The 21,604-nt window shown below is 35.2% G+C and overlaps 1 protein-coding gene across 1 annotated transcript in view; it reads right to left on the bottom strand.

Moving 5' to 3' along the window:
• The window catches only part of magi3b (membrane associated guanylate kinase, WW and PDZ domain containing 3b), a gene marked incomplete at its 5' end in the record, with an annotated part of 117,858 nt that overhangs the window by 29,538 nt on the left and 66,716 nt on the right, over positions 1 to 21,604 (bottom strand). The window contains 2 exons of the mRNA XM_081380059.1: positions 6,054 to 6,173; positions 16,672 to 16,788. Coding sequence (XP_081236185.1) covers positions 6,054 to 6,173; positions 16,672 to 16,788 — 237 coding nt within the window. The remainder of the gene's footprint in view (positions 1 to 6,053; positions 6,174 to 16,671; positions 16,789 to 21,604) is intronic.

The following is a 21,604-nucleotide window of genomic DNA, read 5'->3' as shown; positions in this document are numbered from 1 at the left end:
ACAGCGTAATGAAAGTGTTTGTGCTGCTACCACAACATTTCATTTGTTATACATTATGTGCGTCATCATGCGAAAACAGCATGTTACCAAGACTATAGTCTCACTGAGAGACACATTTTAAAATCAGGATAAATTCCGATCCTCTCATTGCTTATTATGGTGAAGAAAATCAGCACAATTAGGCAGTAAGGTTGTTTGAACAACATTTAGAACAACCAACAACAGTTGAACTTTGTTAAGTGGCAAGCAAGCCTAAAAAAATGTTTTTATCTGAAAATTCAGCTTTGCCATCACAAGAAGAAATTACTTTTTAAAATGTATTCAAACAGAAAACAGTTATTCCAAATTGTAATCATATTTCACAATATTATAGTTTTTACTGAATCTTGATCAAATAAATGCAGCCTTGGTGATGAATATAAGAGAATTTTTTTAAAAAACAAAAAAATTCCAAACATTTCAACGCGAGAATAGATGTGATTGCTAACAGTGTTGTAGAACTCAAGGCCAGTCTTGTCTCGGTCTCAAACACTACAAAAGTATTGATCTTGCCTTGGTCTCAACACACACTGGTCTTGGTCTTGACTACAACAGCACTAGATGCTAATGGCACATTACATACGACTTGGAATAGTTACTAAGAAAACTCAAATAGACTGCTTGATGTCACACTTGCAAATTGGAAGACTGAAACCTTTTTATACCATACCTTATTTTATTATAAGAACAACATGGTTTGAAATAAATGCTAGGCTGCATTATACTGTAGGGGTGTGCGATATGACGATTGTAGATTGTGAACGATTAAATTGTCTCCACGATCTGCGTTTGAAGAGAGATCATAGTATCATGTTACAGCGCACATTCATCAGTTGCCGATCTGGCACCACCATCCCAACATACTATACAATGTAACATTCATTCATATCACGTTTAGTAACGCAGCGGTAGGGTTGCACTCACAAGACATTACAATTCTTCGCCATCACGAAAGTTTATGATTTGCATGTGTGTTAAAGTCTTGCAAGTTAAACTTTTATTTGCACGCTGATCTAACATAAGCTGAGCGTGTACACCCGAAGCGTGCGCAAACAAAAAACCTGTCAAACCACGCAAGTAGGCTACTTAAAGGGCATATTGCAGGTTTTTATTATTATTATTTTTTTATTAATATATAGTTAATGCAGGATTTAAAATTGTTTTGCAAGACATAAGCGCACACATTTTGTAGAAAACGTGACAGTTTCCTTGACTGTTGAAAAAAACGTTTTTTTTCAACGTCACATTATGTCACCAGAGGGAGTCGTTTGCCGGTGTTGTGCCGAATTCTGGCCCCCTGCCGAATTATTACCCCCCTCGTTGAAGTCAGTACCTTGTGCCTTGTCTTAATTTAATTGATGAACATATCCTACATAAACTTTTAATGTAATGCATTTGTGTTTGTTATTAGTCTGCAGCCGAAACTTATTATTATCATTAATAGTTCTATAATTCTGTACAAAACCACTTTAACTTTTAATGTTTGTGTTGGCTGTTTCTACATATAAAGTTTTTATACAGTAAGAATTGTGATTGTGATTTTTTTTTATTCACCGTCACTAAAATGGGGCCATTCAAAGTCTTTATAAAGCCCCACTTCCTCTGGAAACTGTCTCCTAATGGCTGACACAACACATCCAGGTAAGGGTCCAATACTAGCTTTGCTATTGCCTGATACATGATAATAATCTGTACAATATTGTGATCTGAACATAGTGTTAACACTAGAGCTAACACTGGTCTCTTACCAAGACAAGGCCCTGTTCTCCTCACACCACAACTCAATTTGTCTCTGACCGTTGTTCTGTCTAATCCTGGCCTGTCCTGCTCTCTTGGCTTCATTAACAGGCTCATAATTATATGGCTGAGGTCCGTCATACGAGTAAACATTAACAATTTCCTCAACGTCCAATATTCTCATTGCTTTCCTATTGTTTACATTGGCCGCACTCCCTCCCGTTACGTCACATCTGGTTTGGCGGTTTTCAGATGCGGAAGTAAAATTTTGTCACAAAAATGACTCCAGAAGCCTTAATGGCATTTTATAAGTATATATTTATATTTAAATCTATTTCCAACATTATTTTTCTTTTACATAAATACTCATTTATATCATAAGTAAAAGTAAACAATTCAGATGCGTGTCAGTATATTATGATATGCAAGTGTGTCAGTATATTAGATCTGTGCCTTCAGTCTTAAAGTGACAGCAGTCAAATAAACCTACTGCCATCTATGTCATTTATGTTAATCAAACAAATTGCAAAGAGAAAATTACTCACTGCTCTTGACTGAATAACTTCAGTGGCTTTAATAAGAATCAGTGTATTTTTAATTTATACAGTGTCTATGTAGTGTTTTATTTTTACATGTATTCAATTTCTTGAATGTTACTGTTAAATACACCTACTGGAGCAGACAAAATTAAAGCACTGTTTATTTCATTTGTATATATAATATTATCTGTCATTTGCATCTTTATTCTTATTTTTAATAAAAAAAAGATCAAATAATGAAATAAAATAAAGTGAAATAAGGTTTTGGTCGTATCGCCCACCCCTGGTTTGGTCTGTCATTGTTTTTCTTTTTTATTCTGTTACCTTGTAAGGTTACATTTTTAAAAATAGGGAAATTAGTTTGGCTGCACTGCTCAGTGCTTTGCAAAACAGTCTTAAAATCCAACATAAAAAAGACTTGTGGATTGTGATTCTGCCTGAATTGTGATTGCCATATCGCCCACCCCTAGCTGTAACCCTGATTAATCACCCCATATGCACTAACCATGACAGAATCATAAAGGTATGTGCTACTCTCAGTATCTGAGCAGATTTACAGCGTCATGTCACCAGTAATCTGCAGAGAGCCATATAATCTGAGAACGAGGTGAACGTTGTCCCAGCGTTCTCTTAATGATGTCAAAAATATTTTGGTGCACATAAAGTGCAGCCAAAATAGATAGATATGGACAGATAACAGAGGTTTATAGGCTTTACACAACATAAGTGGACCAAAGTAGCACTGCATACAGTTCATGATATGTATACTAATTTTCTGTAAATTCATTTAGAAAACATGAAAAAAAAAACTAAATTAATATTTATTTGAGCGAATCTCACAAAAAAATGTAAAATCGCTAAGAAAAATTTGCATATTTAAACTGTTTAAAATATTTAATTTTAATGTAATTTTTGTGTCCAGACAGATTTTTTCCCCATGTATAACTGTCACCAAACAACGTATCTGCCCTAAAAATGGACTTAAGTTTCTTAAAGGTCCCGTTGCATGCGATTCCATGTTTCAAACTTTAGTTAGTGTGTAATGTTGCTGTTAGAGCATAAATAATATCTGTAAAATTATAAAGCTCAAAGTTCAATGCCAAGCGAGATATTTTATTTAACAGAAGTTGACTACAAAAAACGGCTCGATTGGACTACACCCCTCTACATCCTGCATTAGTGACATCACCAGAACCGTTTCTTGACTAACCTCCGCCCACAGGAATGCTCCCTCAACTCTACTGGTTACTTGCGCACTTCTTATAACTTAGCCTACTGTGTTTACTCAGCTCTTACGGTGATTTTCTGAAGTAAAACTGACGCTTCATCTTTTGTGTGATGTACAATAAACTTTATTAAACTCATCAGTACATGTTTGATCATCATTCAGACAGCAGACTTGTAGGTTATTAATAAATAATGGATACATAGCCTACAAGCAGATGACAAATACGTTATAATAACCGTAATTAAACTACTAAACCATACCTGTTTCATCTCTATACAGCAATCTGACTCTGTAGGCATTATTGTCCGACTCGAAATGAACGCCGTTACTGAGAGTTTCTGATATTATCATCATTCCGTGAGATGAATTTTTCCTGACAGACTGAGCACGAGCTCATGAAGCTCCGCCCCCTGTGCCGTCCAGCAGCAGCTCATTTGCATTTAAAGGGGACACACTGAAACAGGTCGTTTTTCTGAGCCCCAAAAAATGTCAATTTAAACATGCTGTAAAAAATGATCTGTTGGGTATTTTGAGCTCAAACTTCACATACACACTCTGGGGACATCAGAGACTTATTTTACATCTTGTGAAAAGGGGCATAGAACGGTACCTTTAATCCAACATTTTTATCATGTATATTCAGACTCTTACAATATATATGATATTTCAATGAGAATTACTCCATGTGAGCAGAGAACATCTATCTATTTATTGGAATAAATGGTGTTTATATGTGACTCAACAGGCAATAAGTACAGTGAATTGTGCCACAGCCAATTCATGTTTACAGATCGCCTCCATTGAGATTCTCTGTGTGCTTACAAGGAGTGCTAAAATCTTTATTGATCAGGATCAACTCTTAATTCAACCAAGCTTGCTTAGACAGGATTACATTAAAAGCTGCCTTGAGGGTTGTAAATTTATCCACACTACTGGAATGAGGGAATCAGAAAGGCATAGAAACTGTTTGCTATTGCTCAAGCATGGCCACATTGAGACATTAGATGTTGTAAATCTATATAAAGCTGCATCAAAGGTAAAATGTCATATCATTCCTGCTCTAAAGTAAATATGTTGTAAAACCTGATTGTAACTGAGGGTGAACTATTCCTTTGAGGAACAGTTTGCTGGGATTAGAGTATGCATGTGTGTTTCATGCATGTGTGTGTGTCCTAGGATCAGAACAGAGCACATATGGGCATTTCTTATTGGCATGGCTCCCTGTCTCAGCAGGCTTTGCCTGGCATGAGTCCCTGGTCCCACTATCGACATGGGGCCACAGTGAATGCACTCGCCTGGCACGCTATCTGTCTCTCAGGACAGAGACATTCAAACCAACTAGACTGCAGAGGGGAGGACAGACACGCAACGCTTTTATTATTTAAGAAAAAAGGAAAAAGTAAGGCCTCTGAATAAAAAATATATAGTACCTTTCAAAAGATTTTTTATGTTTTTTAAAAATGCCTCTTATGCTCACCAAGGCATGCATTTGTTTGAGTATATTAAAAACACCAATATTATGAAATATTACCATTTAAAAGAACACTTTTTCAATTTTAATATATTTTAAAATTTAATTTATTCCTGTGATACATTTTTAGCATCATTACTCCAGTCTTCTAAGAAATCATTCTAATATGCTATTTTTTTTTCAGGATTCTTTGATGAATAGAAAATCTGAAACATAAATCTTTTGTAAAATTATAAATGTCTTTATACTGTCACTTTTTTATCAATTTAATGCATCCTTGCTGAATAAAGTAATAATTATTAAAAAAAATCTTAGTGGTAGCATGTGTGTCTACTTCTTTGAACAATTCATAAAATAAAAATACAAATATTTGTGTATTATATAACAAAATATAATCTTTTTTATATAATAAATTATAATGTGTATGCATATATGCACATACATACACACACAGCTCCTTTCATTGGCTATTTGTTGCAATATATATATACAGTATATCTCTATTTGTGGAAAGAGCCATTACAGGGAACAGACTGTGACTTTTGTCTTCCTTATGTGTACTTTTTCAGCAGTTTGCCTCAAGCTCTGCAAAGCTTGTTTGTATGGTGTAAACCTGTGCTAACTGACTCACTGACTCTGCCTGTAAGATTTGGAGGCTAAATCCATCATACAGTACATTTTTGAGGCTGCATTGTCATGAAATTCTTTTTGGACAAAATGAATGCCTAGAGGTGTTTGTGTCAGAGTTTACTTCAGGTAGAAAACACAACTGTTAACACTAAATGTGCATTTCCAGAAATATTGCAGCATAAGAATAGTGATTAAGTTTTGGTTAAGCTTAGATTTTAGGCTTTGGTTCTTGTAAATAAAAAACTGCTTTCAATATGAATTTTTCATCCGTTACAGTATATCGTCTACCAGCTAGGCTTGGAAAACAACTAGCATCTTTACAACAAGCCACATGATCTGAGGTATCATTCGTGTCCATGGTTTGGGATGTTTGTATGAAGAATATCAGTATAGATAGTGTGTTTTATACCATCATATGTTCCGCTCTCCAGCAGTAATCCACTCTCTTCCAGGATGCGAAAATCCCCCACACTGATGAAATTATAGTCCACTCCGGGAACCTCCCCATCTCTGGGCATCCGAGTGGTACCTTCCAGTAAAACAAACACAATTAGTGACAGTAAACTAGTTCTGGTAAGAATATCCTACACCCACAATCCCATGTGCTGCAAACTTTGTGTCTGTCTAAACACAGCCTCAGATTGACCAAAATTAAAATTGGATTCCCCGGTTGCAATTCAGAATTTCCTTAGAGAACAAGTGCACTCCATTCGGAACTGTAAATAGAACTGATCTCAAACTCCCATAGATAAGACCTGGAAACTGGATGGGTTACATGGAAAACTGGTTTAGAAAAAGATTGGCAATTTGCGAGGCTTTAAAGGATGAAAAATGACATGCTTTAACATAATTGCTATGAAAATGGTTTGGAAACACACAGAGATGTACAGTATTAGACAAACTGAGTAGAACAAGAACATATTACATCATATCAGAGGAAATCTTGTGTTGTTTAGTGTGTTATTCGAGCCTAGTGTAGTCACAGATTGCTTTATTCACAAGGGAGAAGGTGACAGAGGTGGAAAGTGTGCACAGACTGTACAATGAGATTCAGTCTCTGAAGCATTTGACACTTTTGAAAAAAAATGTCTGCAGTGTAGTAATCTTTATATTTATAGTAATACTATATTTTCACCCTTCAGTTTCTCAGCCCAGACAACATTTACTCATACTAATGTTGTACCAAACTTGTATGAATTTCTTTCTTCAGCTAGGCACAAAAGTAGATATTTTGCAGGATGTTCAAGCTGATCTATAATCATAGGCGGAGGGTGAACCAACTCCATAGTGGGGCTAAGGACAGGCCCGGATTGGGAGCACTGGGAGAATTCCTGCTGCCTTTTTTATTTTTTATACAAGCCTATATATAATTATATATTACTGCCTGCCCTATGTACTAAAATGATCATTTCCGATTTCTGCATTCGATAATAAATCGCTAATTTATTATCGGTTAGTCTTGACTGACAGTGCTACGATTTTTTTTTTTTTATTATTGACTTGTTCGGGGCTTCAAGTGCAGCTTAGTTTCATCTTTAAATAGGCTAGTTTTATTCTTCGTTACCTTAATTAAGCTATGAACCGCTAGCAAATTTTAGCAGTAGCACCCCATATTATGATCATCGTTCAAAATAATGTATGCTAAAGTTGTGCATCATTGTTATATTTTGTAAAGTTACAGTAATAATTTAGCAGACAGATATTCACATCGATATATTGTGTGTTTGGAGGGAACTAGGGAACTATTAAAAATCATAATACAATAATGTCAATAATGCAATAAAAATGTTAAATATTAGGATTTTTCTCTAAAGCATGATGTAGTTATTATTGTACTAATTTTTACATTAAGGCAATTTAGAAAATTATTTTAAATATATTTGAATGAAATATAGTTTTGTTTAATTTTGGGTATTTAAGTCTTTTTAAGACAAAACAACAACAACAACAACATTGTCCTAATGTAATACTTTGATATTACCTAAACTAAATTAAGATTGTGTTACAATGAGGTGGTTGTTTTGCAACAACTGCTGGGGAAGAAGTGACAGGTGCAAGAAAAATAGAGAGAGAAAAAAGTAGCAACACAAAAAAAAAAATCTGACAGAGATATCTGGGGAAATGAAGGGAAGAAAAAGGAAAATGGAAGGGAGGTCAATTTGCACGTTTACTTACTCTTCAAAACTGTTAAATTTATGTTCAAACCCTAACATAATAAGACAAGAAATATATCGGAATCTAAAAAATAAAAAAATAAAAGCAAAAAGAGTTGAACACCTACACTAGTTTTAGTCTTTCAATTTCATCACCCTCTATAGAGCTGGTAAGTCCCGCCCCTTCCGCAAAACCCCGCTGGACCTCAAAGTTGAAAAACCGTCAATGCAAGTGAATGGGAGAAAATAATTATTTTCTGGTCCCGTTTGAATTGTGCAATGAATGTGAACATATGTTGTCTGTGAATTTTTTATATAACTTTTCGTGTAAAGAATGATACAATTTAGCGGGTAGAAGTTTGATACGGTTAGACTTTGTGTGAGAGCACTTTGTGGACTACAACTCTCGACGCGTTTGAAACGTCAACACCACTCACACACGGACACTAGCTCACGGATCCCGCTAAACATGGCTGTGTCTTTGGTGCACTTCACCGCCTTCTTTCAGGGAGAGGACAAAATCGTTGAAGTTGGTGAAAACCACGGGTAAGTCAACTTTATGGGGTGACGTCACATAGGCGACATGTAGTCTTTCTCGTTATGTCTTTTCCACAACTGCTAGCCGAAGAATCATACCATATACTGTCAAACTCGTAACATGAAAAGTTATATAAAAAATTCACAGACAACATATGTTCACATTCATGGCACAATTCAAACGGGACCAGAAAATAATTATTTTCTCCCATTCACTTGCATTGACGGTTTTTCAACTTTGAGGTCCAGCGGGGTTTTATGGATGGGCGGGACTTACCAGCTCTATACAAAAGGGAAAAAATGTTGTACTATCATAAACTTGGATCATGTAACATATACTGCAGTGAATTCTGAACAGTAGACAGCTGTCATTCTTGTTTTGTATAGACATTTTAATGTTGCCTCTTGTTAGTGCTTTTTAGGTCTGTGTTTTAAGATTGACAAAGTGTGTTTGTTGGGTGAAACCTTTGCTAGTGTTCTGGAAGAATTACTTGATTTGTGACGTTTTTTAAGTGTTTTGGTAGTTTTGGTGCATTTTGAACGTGAAATTAACTGTTGTGCCAAGTTGGAAGTTGGTAGGAGAACTGTGAAGAGTTTTGAAAAATGACCTATTGATAAATGTGTCCTAGTGGTTGTAAAAAAAACTGTAATTACAGTATCTTGCACAGCCCCAGCCTAAGGATTTAGAATTTTTTTATGTGATGGCCATACAAAAAACATGGTTGTCAGTGGTTCCAAAAATTGTTTATGGGATGGCCTGGATGAGTGTGAGATTTCCCAATTTTATCCCTGTCCGGCCCTGCTAAGAGATGCACTTTCCCTCTTACTAAAAAGCCGACACTCATCTTAGTTCATCGCAATCTCACAAAGTTTTGTTACTATCAGTGAAGCTGACTACACAATGAATCTCTTATTTTCATAATTGTTTGTTATAATGAGAGGAACTCAGAATCCACTCACCGCTCAAAACCCTGGAGTTTATGTTCAGTGCTTAAACTTAAACACCTCTGATTGGCCATTGCGTTCAAGAAATCAACAGATATGTTTGTGATTGGCTATATAGCTCAACGCTGCAAACCACGTTGTAAATAGAAACCTTTGAAGTTCTCCAGCGCAAACACAGATACACACTGGATCGTTTGAGCTTTTCCCTCTAAAAGTAATCAGAAGCAGCAGCAGGCAGTGGTTTGAGTGAGAAAAGTCCATGCTAGTCTCAAGTTTGTGGCCATGGTAAGGTTAGCCTTGCCCAGGCTATACATATATATATACACACACTGTATATTTCTTCATTTGTGTCAACAAACAACAGTAATATGGATTTGGAACAACATGATGAGAATAAAAATTTTGGGGTGAACTATTTCTCCAATCAACTCAAATGCATGCATGCTTTTTTTACCCCTAAACCAAGATAAAAAATGTAATTCTGTGTGTTTAAGCCTGCGTGAGTGTGTTTGCTCAAAAAATATCAAACAGAAACAGTACACATTTGGACCTAATTTCAGAGGTGGGTTGTTTAGCAGCAAAATCCTCATAAGAGACACCTGAGGGTGGCATTTCTTACGAATAAAAGGCCAAAAATAAAAGATGACATTTCTCGGCTCTGTTCGTTTGTGTGCTAGGAAATGCCACCAGGCTCTACTGTCATTTAAAGGACATTTACATTAGATGCAGCAAAGTGAAATGCCAGAGTCAAGTGTCTGCGGAGACTTGACTCTAACTTGAGAGCAAATAATATTAAAAACAGGCTCCTTTACATTTTCCTTAGGGAGCAACTGTGTAAATGCCACGAGAAGAGGGAATCGAAACAGCAGCGCTGGTTATAGATGTGAATATCTACTGGCGAGGTTAAAAGGGGTTACCTTGTTCAATGTCCATAACATAATGATAAAGAAGGGAGTAGAGGAGAAGAGATGTTGCTAAATGTGTTCTGTTGCACAGATTTGAGTTGATTATGACATTTTATGAACTTATTTTTAAATCTTAAAAAAAAAACCTTTTATTTAGCAATGATGCATAAAATTAATCAAAAGTCACAGTAAAGACATGTATAATGCTGCAAAAGATTTATATTTCAAATAAATGCTGTTCTCATTAACATCAATATTAAGCAGCAAAACAATTTTCTGTACATATTTTACAATAAGAAATGTTTCGGTAACACTTTATAAAAACTGCACGCTATTAATCATTAGTTAAGCATTAGTAAACAGTTAATTTGTCATTTATAAAGCATTAATAGACATTAATAAGCAGTTTATAAATACAGTTATAAATGTTTTGTTCTTGATTTATAAGCATATCTATAATGTGTTTAATAACTGTATTTTTATACTTTTAGTAATGATCAATTTATAATTTCTAAATGAAGTATTGCATTATTTACAAACCGGTTATTTAGGAGTTGTCAGTGGTTCATAAGATCAATTAGAAAGTGTAAGTAAATGATTAATAAACTGTTTAAATACATATTGTTATTCAGACATATAGTAATAGCTACTTAGTGTGTTAATAAATGTTTTATTAACATGTATTTCTACTGTAATTCATGGTTAATTCAGGTAGTTATAAAGCATTTAGTAGTGGTCAGTTAACTGTTTTGTGAGCTCATCTAAAGTGAGGACTAGTTATGCCTTGTAAAGCATTTACAAAGGAGATTTAAAGGCTGTTAAACATCTTTATGTTCTGTATCACTGTGTTGTGTTTGTTTCCTTTTTCTGTTTAGAAGATCATTGAGCCTTTAAATCTCCTTTGTAAATGCTTTACAAGGCATAACTAGTCCTCACTTTAGATGAGCTCACAAAACAGTTAACTGACCACTACTAAATGCTTCATAACTACCTGAATCTACTACATTTACTTACACTTTCTAAGTGATCTTATTAATCAATGACAACACCTAGTTTGTAAATAATGGTAAATAATGTAACTGGTTTGTAAATAATTCTATACTTCATTTTAGAAATAATAAATTGATCATTAATAAAGTATGAAAATACAATTATTAAACACATTATAGATATGCTTATAAATCAAGAATAAAGCATTATAGCTGTATTTATAAACTGCTTATTAATGTCTATTAATGCTTTATAAATTATGAATTAACTGTTTAGTAATGCTTAACTAATGATTAATAGCATGCAGGTATTATAAAGTGTTACCAATGTTTCTTGAGCTGCATATCTGATTTCTGAAGGATCACGTGACACTGAAGACTGGAGCAATGATTCTGAAAATTCAGCTTTGCATCACAGAAATAAATTATTAAAATAGCAACTTTTTTATCATAATAATATTTCTGTATTTTTTGATCAAATAAATGCACCTTTGGTGAGAATAAGAGTGTCAGGATACAAAGACTCGCAAAAGTAGTGAGAAACAATAACAGACGTTTATTCAAGGTAAGTATATTGCAGGTAGACAACAACCATGAAGAGGAGGATGAAGCTTAAGCAGTCCAATAGCGGTACGGTGAGTAGTAGTTGATAAATGTCTTCCAGTTAGTTTAATGTGAGACCAAATATTCACTATAGGGTTCAAATCTGGACTCTGACCAGGTCAAAACATGAGCCTGATGGACTTGTTCTCAAGCCACATCTTGGTTGTCTTATAACATCTGGTCATTCCTCTTTAGATAACAACTTTTCAATAGTGGGAAGCAAACCATTCTGCAATATTCTCCTGTACTCCAAAGCATTAAATTACTTTTCACAGTGAAGTAGCTCACTAATGCAGCAGCTAGCAAGACTCCCCACACAATGACACCTCTTCCTCTATGCTTCACTCTGGTAGAGATGAATTTATTATTATATTTCTCAGCAGATTTTCAAAGACACTGCTCTGGAGCATCACCATGCAACTCATGTTTCAATGTGATTCCTCACTCCACACAACTCTGCTGAACCACTCAGAATCAAACTTCCCATATTCTGCCAAAAACTTCAGTCTTTCTTTGATGTTTTTCTGAGACAGCAATGGCTTTTTAAGTAAAAACTAAAATAGAAATCCAATTGATAATATCATAGTTACCGGTAAATAAAAGTCACAAATAGACTTAGTTACATAGAACTTGTGGCAGGTTCCATAAACTGCTTAGACTAGTCTTGAAAGTTAGTCATCTAAATTAAAGTCAGTTACATAAAAAGGTAGATCAGTCTAATTTGAATTGGAAAAGTTGGATTGATTATCTCTTGGTTAACTGCTAATTGGTCAAACTAGTTCTTAAGGCGCAGTCTTAACATAGTGGCTAAGCTTAAAGGTATAGCGAGGTATAGGATTTTTTACTTCCGGGTGGAATACCTATACTATTGGTCCTCCTAATTGTCAATCATTCTGGTGAATCAATCAAACTTTTCAAAAAGTGGAGAGGGCGGGTCTTATCTAAAATTCGGAAAGATCCTCCGCTATACCTTTAAGCAATTGGCCCCAAGCCAGTTTAAAATAATCAGTCAGGGAATTTGACTGTCTTAAAATGAAAATCTTTCAACAAATCAGAGAACGTTCAACTATTCCAGACTTTTGGTTGCATAATGCAGCGCCTCTTCCGCAAACTCTTGTGCATTTCCCTTTACGTCCTTGCGACATACCGCCTCTGAAGAAATGAACGCATTTGCAGTGCTCTCTGACGCAGTGGAAACTCTTGTGAGCCCAAAGACTTGTAAACAATGACTGTAAGCAGGTTATGTAAGAACAGCCAGTTTCATCTTTGTTGACCTCTGAAGTCAGTTTAATCACAGGCCGGTTCTGAAAGAGGTCCACAGATCCCCCGGGCGACCACCTGCCCCGGCACATTCTGGTGGAGAAGGGATATGAGTGGAACCTTAGGCTGCTCTTTATTCCTCTCCATCAGAGGAGCTTTTAAGAACTTTTGTTCATTGCTCCATAAAGCAGCTTTGTGACTGCAAATACCAGAGGCTCTCTCTTCCTCCAACTCCCATTTTCCTCTACTTTTCGGACTTTTTTCCTCATTTCTTCCCTTCTTTACTCCCTACGTTTCAGGCTCTTCTCATAATTTACTGACTAAGTTAAAGAGAGAAGAGAGAAAAGATAGAGAGTAACTAGGTCAAGCACAGAGTGACCTAAGGACAAGAGAAGACGATGCTATGCTTAAAATGGCAACCAATGGAAGTTCTTTTTGTCTTTTTATGCTAATTCGGATTGTCTCCAATTTTCCAAAAACATCAAAGAGTAATTCTTCATTCTAATGGGGAATTATTTTTAATTAATTCTTCTTTTTTAAACTTCAACGGATTTAGAAATAAAACAAAAATGCGTTAATCAAAAAGTCTATTATTAGACAGTTCGACAGCTGGGATATAAAAGCTGATACGGTTATTGCCAGTGATAAAATGCACAACTAAACAGTCTCCGCTGGCTGTATTTCAAGTTGTTAAAATGGGTCACCTTCCCTCAAACCCAATTATAATATCAAAGTTTCTTTTTTACAACCATTTTCTACCTTCTCTTTCACCTTTAAAAATAAACAGCTTGTTTTTTTTTATTTGCTGTGCCTTTAAGACGTCTATGCAGACGCCCTCTTTACACGTGATGTGAGTAATGGCGTTTTTCTGTGCGTTTGCTGTCAAGTCTAATATGGTTTGCACCTACTCTGGCTGCATTCAGTAACAGCCTCTTTGCAATAGTCTTTATTAGGTTGTGACAGGTTCACAGAAAAAAATCTGTACTGGAATGTGCCAAAGCAAACTGGTGATGATCGTGATGATCATGGATTGTTAAAAATAAACTTTTGCTGCTCATTTCTAACACTAAAATCCTTCTGAGGAAAATTTAGAGTGACAGGAGCTACAAGAAGCAAGAAACAGCTAGAGGTATGGAAAAAATTATTGGAGTATTAATTTAGCTGAACATTTACTACACTCCAAACATAATCTATATCTTATGATATAGCTCGTCAAATATTATATTCACTACTGTTCAAAAGTTTGAAGTCAGGAAGATTTTGCTTTAATAAATTAATAAGTATAATTTTTATAAATTAATGGTATTCTATTCAGCAAAGACACATTAAATTGATCAAAAGTAACAGTAAAGACATTTATGTTACAAATGATTTCTATTTAAAAAAAAATGCTGAATTTGAAAAAAAAATTGTTTCCACAAAATATTAAGCAACATTGATAATAATAAGCATATTATAATGATTTCTAAAGGATCATGTGACACTGCAGGCTGGAGTAATGCAAAAAAATTCAGCTTTGCCATCACAAATATCTGTATATTTATATATATTAAAATATAACTGGTTTTTATTTTAATTGTAATATTTCACAAAAGTTTCACAATGTTTTTACTGTTTTTACTCATAGGGCCCTATCTTGCACTCAGCGCAATTGACTTTGTACATCGACGCATGTATCATTCCTATTTTCCCTCCACAGACGCACATCGGTAAATTAGGGAATGAACTTGCGCTCCCGGGGGCGATTCAGCGAAAAGAGGAGGCGTGTTCTGGCGCAAACGTTCCCTGGTGCTATTTTGCAGTTTCAGAAAACAATTCCGCCACTGACCAGGACAAACCTAGTCTAAAGTCAGTGGCGCATTATTCATGGCGCATGCTTGGCCATAATGTAGCGTGTGCAAAACGCGCATACACTTTGCTTCTCTCATCTACACTGACACAGGCAGCAGTTCCCATTTTTGCAAACCATACATAACGCATTGTTATTTTTTAAACAAACCATATGCGTATGAGTCGTCAGATTTGAGATGAACCACAGTGCAAGTGCGTGCCGAACCATGGGTGGAGAACGGTACGGAGAACCATTACAAACCGTTACCATAATCAGATATCAAACTGAATTATAAAAAAATTTCAGTTATTTTTTTGTTAGAAAATAGGGTTGGGTATCGTTTGGGGTTTTTCCGATACCGGTGCCAAAACGATACTTTTAAAACGGTACCGGTGCCTAAACGGTGCCTGAACCGATACCTTAAAAAAATAAAAAAAATAAAGAGTCTCAAAACAATGGTGAATGACATTAAAGAACGGCCTTTTTATTGAAAAAAAATCAAATAAAAAATTCTTAAAATCGAACAATATTTTCAAATTTAAGTATACTTAAATATATTTAAATAAGTAGCCTATAGAAAACGCAATATCACTGACATATCACTTCTAAAGTGTCGTTGTGAATTCGCCCCCTCAGTGTGTTTTATGACACATTTGTCACTGTCACTTATCAAATTAGACTAAATAGGGAATAACAAACTAGCTGAATGAGAAAATAATGAGCAGTGTGCTACTGCTTGGAGAAGAAACATGCTCTCAGAAACCCACTCCACAACTCTCCAGAGGAACAGTAAACATCTCACGGGGCGCATCAGAGGAGAGCTGGTGGTGTGCTGCTCTCCTCTCGAGAGCCTCTGTCTTCACAACTACACTAATAAACACACCAGTATGAGAAATGGACACTGAGAGGTAAGATGAGATAATTAGACTGCCAGAGAAAGATGGAGAGAACATATGTTCTTCTTAAATTTCATGATATGCTTCAATGATCCGAAAATGAGAATCCTGTCCAAGAAGAATTTGCATTTTTGGGCAAAGCATCCCTATATTATATTATATTATATTATATTATATTATATTATATTATATTATATTATATTATATTATATTATATTATATTATATTATATTATATTATATTATATTATATTATATTATATTATATAGTCAAACCAAAATTTATTCAGACACCTTCAACATTTCTCACATTATCACAGTTTATTCACTATAGTTTAGAAAATGGTAATAACATATGACAAGAACTCATCAGTTGATATTTCGCTGGTTTTGGCCATTCTTCTGTTAGACTGTCTCACAAATGAATTAGGTTAAATAGCTGTCAGCTGTTAAATTTAAGTACACAATTAGATAATACCAATTTAGGTCAACCAAGGTCAACCAATTACCAAGCAATGCTTAATTTTGTTCAGTCTGTGGTGTAAAAAGTTCACATTAGCAATTAAAGAAAAAACACTAAAGCAAAACATGGTCAGGTCAAAGTGTCTGAATAATGTTTGGTCCCAATTTTTTTTTTATCAATTTACTGGTAGTCCACTGTATGAATAATTTTGGGGTATAATATGTCACAGTTTACTTTATTTTGCTCTCCTCGCTTACATAAAATAACTATAGTGTCCTGAACCCACTAGTAAAAAAATATCAAATCAATATAAAAAATTATATCTGGTGTCTGAATAATTTTTGGATTGACTGTATGAAACAATGTTGCCAATAAGTACATAATAAAAAAATTAATAATAAAAAAAATAAAAATGAATAGATTGGGTGTGTATGTGTATGTCTTACATGGAATGGTGCGCAGGTACAGGTTGTCTCGGATCACTTGCTGCAGTTTGTGGTCGATTGATCCTTTTTGGAACTGCAGGCTAAGATAATGCCTTAAATCAGTGTTCAGCACTTTACCTGCAGAGAGAGAGAGAGAAGAGAGAAAGGCAAAAGGAAATTTATAAATCCTTTCAAAGGTTATGGAAACAGAAGTAGGTAAGCTTGGAATTATAATGTAGACTAACTCCCAAAAGAGATACATTATTGCTCTGAGGATGCTCTTTCAAAGGATAAGGAGACTTAATGGGATTCTCACTTATGTTTTTTTAAGCATAAAACTGAGAGAGAGAAAAAATCAGATGATCAATTGCCTCTAAAAATTAGACAAATGTTGACACAATAAGAGCTCTGATCATTTCTTACTCAAACCATGAGCAGTTTCAGACATTGTTGAGATCTTGTGAAACCTTAAGAGATTAACAAAAACTACAGGAGAAAAATCTAAAAATCATGAGATGAGTAGAATTTATGAGTAGCATAAAAATGGAAGCCGTTACTCTCATTGCTGCCTAAGAACACAAATGAAATATGTCATAAGTGATTTTGCTTTCCTACAAGTACTTTTACTAGTACAAAATGTACTTTGTATTAGTGCCCAATTGTTCTTTTGTTTTCTAGGAGTAGAGTGACATCTCACTCTGCACATACACACGCACACTCAATGTGAGAGCCAGCTGCACAAAAACACACGGCGTAAGTCTCTTATAAGCTTTGCTAACTCAGAAAAGATTTCACAAACAAGCTGACACAGTGTCAAAAGCAGCAACTGTGAAAAGTGAAACCTAATGAAAACCCTACACACAGAACTTTTAAAAGCCTCGCTTTCCCTCTTTCTGCCAAACTCCAAAGACGCAACTCTGGAAGAGTTCACAGAGAGTTGGGGAAAGTTGCTCTGCAGGGAAAGAAGGAGGTTGTTTGCTGATAAAAGACTGAGGGTGGAAAATGGAGGGAAACAGAGAGAGACAGAGAGAGAGTACAACAGCACAACTTCATTAAAGAGGTCATATGAGAAATCACATTTTCTTTCATCTTTTCCACACACAAAAAAAGTCAGATTAGTGAACGGATCATCTGATCTTTTTAAGTGAACAGATTGAACTCATTCGCAAAACCGATCTAAATAATCTGATTTGTAACAAGAAACAATGAAGTTGGGTGAGATGTAGAGATGCACTGATACTAAATTTCGTTGTAGCCGATTATTCAGAATAATACCTGCTGATACCGATAGTTTGATTTTCTTAAGGGAAAAAAAATCTCTCCCAAATAATGCTGCAAACTATACAGGGAACCCTCTCATTCAGTACATTACTATAATATTAGAGGTTACAATTAACAATAGAGCTATTATATTCAACTTCTGTTAATTTTCAGATAAAATAATTACACTCCAAGAAGAACTGAAATCTTTGTATGCAACTCAGTTGCACATAGTTTTCATAAACACTTGTCTTCATGGCAAATTTATTCAAACGCACATATATCATTAACAAATGAAGCTCTAACTAAGCTCTTCTCTAGTGTTTATTTATAGCTAACTAATGATTTGTGAACATTGGATAACTTTCCTGAGGTAAATGCAACATAAAGCAACACATTGTTCACAAGCTGTTTTTTGTGACGTCTTTCTGCAGTTGAAACACTGATTGAGCGATTATATGAGACTTGATTCATTCCGTATATCTTTCAACATACCTTTTTATGTTCATGCTTGTTTTTTCGAGCTATAACTTGTATTAAAGGAGAACTCGGTCATTTTTTTGTAAATTTGGAGTGCTGTCAATACAGAGAACAACGACAAAAATCGGTGTTGCCTACACCATGTTATCCTCTTTTTAAAATTTGCACCCTGTTTTCGGTCGAAGTCCATAGTAATCGATTGTCGAGTTTACGTGCGTGATCATAGGTACGGTAACTAAACCTATGCGTGTGACAATCGATTACTATGGACTTCGACCGAAAACAGGATGTAAATACAGGTATGTGCGCTGGCTGAAATAACATCATTTTTATTAATATCTTTCACATCTACTACAGTCAGATTCACCCGTGATCACTCTGAAGGAATCACTCACATTGGCTGTGCACTTGTAATGACACATCAAGGATGTTAAGAGGCTAAAAGCAGGTTTAAAACTTGCCCCATTGAAGTCAACAGGGTGCAAATTTTAAAAAGAGGATAACACGGTGTAGGCAACACTGATTTTTGTCGTTGTTCTCTGTACTGACAGCACTCCAAATTTACAAAAAAATGTAAAAAATGATCATCGGCTGTTTTTAAACAACTGGCTGATGGCCGATAGTGAAAATAATTGCTTTTATCGGCTGATACAGATTATTGGCCGATACATTGGTGCATCTAGTGAGAGAAGTACGATTTTTTGCAGAAATTAGTCTTTTCATCACTAGCAGAAGATGTACAAACAATTGAATCTGACAGCAAATGGCCAAGCCAGGTGGTGTTGCTGATTTCATATTTAAAGAGGGCATTTTCATAGTATACAGTCATGTTTTAGTTTTTCATTGGTATTTTACATCTCTCTGAACAAAATAATTTTCCACTGTAGCTTTTAAGAAAGCCCCGCTTTGCATAGGAAATTATAAACAGTGCATTTCAGTGCTCACACACCAGCTTGCAGCTTTGCTGTTGTGTGAAATACAGTTTTTAATTGTATAGACAACAGCTTGCATTACATTGCAAAAAGATCACAAAACAATCCACACTGAAATGTTCCGCACAAACTGTTAAGATCAGAGTTTTTCGGGCTGGGGAAAAGTTTTGAGTTTTGAAAGCTACAATATGTTTTCATAGTTCATTCAAGCTCTTTCATTTTAAAAGATCAAGGGAAATTTTATTCCTTGTAATATGAATCCATTTAAGGAACAACAGGAGAAAAAAGGGACCAGGAGTGAAAAAACTATAATGATAAAAAATTTATGACATGACCCCTTTAAGAAGGAAAGTGTGAACGTGTGCAGACAGATGCCATAAACCACTAAACCCCTCACCCATAATCTCTCGTCTTCACCCCTGTGCGATGCTGCCAGGTCTCATAAAGCACCATAATCTCCTCATAAACACAGCATGACCCGTTATGTGTCATAACCTTTGGGTGGAAAGGCAGGTGTCCCCGTCAGAAGTCCTGAATTAAGCAGGATTTACCAACCACGAAAAGCTGAAATATCACATCATTCTAATTTATTTTGACAGGGATAAAACAGGAATTATCATAGTGTTGACATGAGGAGCAGATATCAGCAGCATTTTAATGGCTTGATGACTTAATGTGACTTGGAGATGAATGCAGTTTTTAAGCATGGCCATAGTAATGCTTCACCAGTGCATATACAGTATACATACAGTATATATATATATGTACAGTATAATATATATACAGTATATAAATATATATAAGGATGAGAACACTATGCTTCTTGAGTTTTTTTTTTTTTTTTACATTGATGTACTTTACCGGAACATGGGACAGATTCAAGATTGCATAAAAGTAATAAGATAATAATAAAATAAAAAAATAAAAAAAACGTACAAAAATGAAATAAGTATATAAAATAAGTATGCTTTCTTATATTGATTCCGGATTACAAAGTAAGGTACATGTAAGAAAGCATCGAGACCGCTCCAGAGTACTCTCAGCATACAATATTTATATCAGTATCCAAAATCGCTCATTCATTTGCATTCATTGCTTCCCAATATGGTGCACCATGTGGCACTGACTAGGGAATAGTGAATGAGTGAGTGACTTTGACACAGCACATGTGGTCAAGGAGAGCAACATGGGCAAGAAACGCTACTGAAGGGTCACACAAAGTGAATATGACCTATCACTGACGCTGCTAAAGGTCCACCGTCACCAAGGATCTTTGTGACCTTTATCTCACTTCCCAAATGATGATAATACCACTTTGTTTACTTTTAATTGTATGTTAATTTAATAAAAGCCCATCTGAGCCACATCATGTCTATTGCCGCTGTCTTCTAAGGACATTAGACAGAGAAGACAGCATATTTAATTTGACCTGAATGAAAAGGTTTTCATTTGCATTGAGTAAAATATAGTGTCAACTCTGAGGTTTATTTCTACTGCAATGTCAAGAGGGCTTTGTTTAAACTACAAGATCCAATGCACAAATCCCATATCACATATCCAAATTGTGTCATACCTGTTTACATTCACTTAAAAATAATTATAAAAGCATTATAAAATTTCAAAACTATAAAAAAAAATGCCTTAAATCAGACTAAGATACTTTTTTTTAGATAATACACATGCAAATTCACAGTGAAATCTGTATTAAATCTGTATTAAACATCTAATATGTTCTAATTGTCTCTAACTTGTGGCCAAGTAGCACTCAGCTAACATCCTGGGGTCAAAAAGGACCTCCAGAAGAAGACTTTTACTGTCTCTTTAGTACTCTATCTCTTTCTGGCCTCAATAGAACAAAGGTCTGGACTCTCTTCATCATTTTCAGCTTAAATTCTTGGATTCTGAGTTCTGAGGCAGAGCCATCTGAGGCTATAAAACAGATGCTCTGTATCGCTCTTTCTCTCTCTCTCCCTTTGCTTCGCCTACTTTCTTCTTCCTCCAATAAAATGAGGTAATAATATAATAATCCTGTCAAGGGAAGACAGAGAATTTGTTAGGGGGAAGACCAGAGGTTTTTAGAGAACATTATCACTATGCCACTCTCTTTATTTCCCATTTTCATCTGTCAATACCTTTGGTCATTCCTCATCTCTGCCTTTTTTTTTCTCATAACCCTTTTAACGTTGACATTTTTCCTTTAGTTTTCTCCTTTTGCTTATCTCTGTCCTTCTCTATTTTCTATTATAGGTATCAGGAGTGGCAGAGCAGCTTCATAATCTGCC

Source organism: Scardinius erythrophthalmus, assembly GCF_964197995.2.
Source record: "Scardinius erythrophthalmus genome assembly, chromosome: 12".
Taxonomy (NCBI): domain Eukaryota; kingdom Metazoa; phylum Chordata; class Actinopteri; order Cypriniformes; family Leuciscidae; genus Scardinius; species Scardinius erythrophthalmus.
Note: the sequence above shows the minus strand (reverse complement) of the source record. Positions and strands in the feature narration are given on the sequence as shown.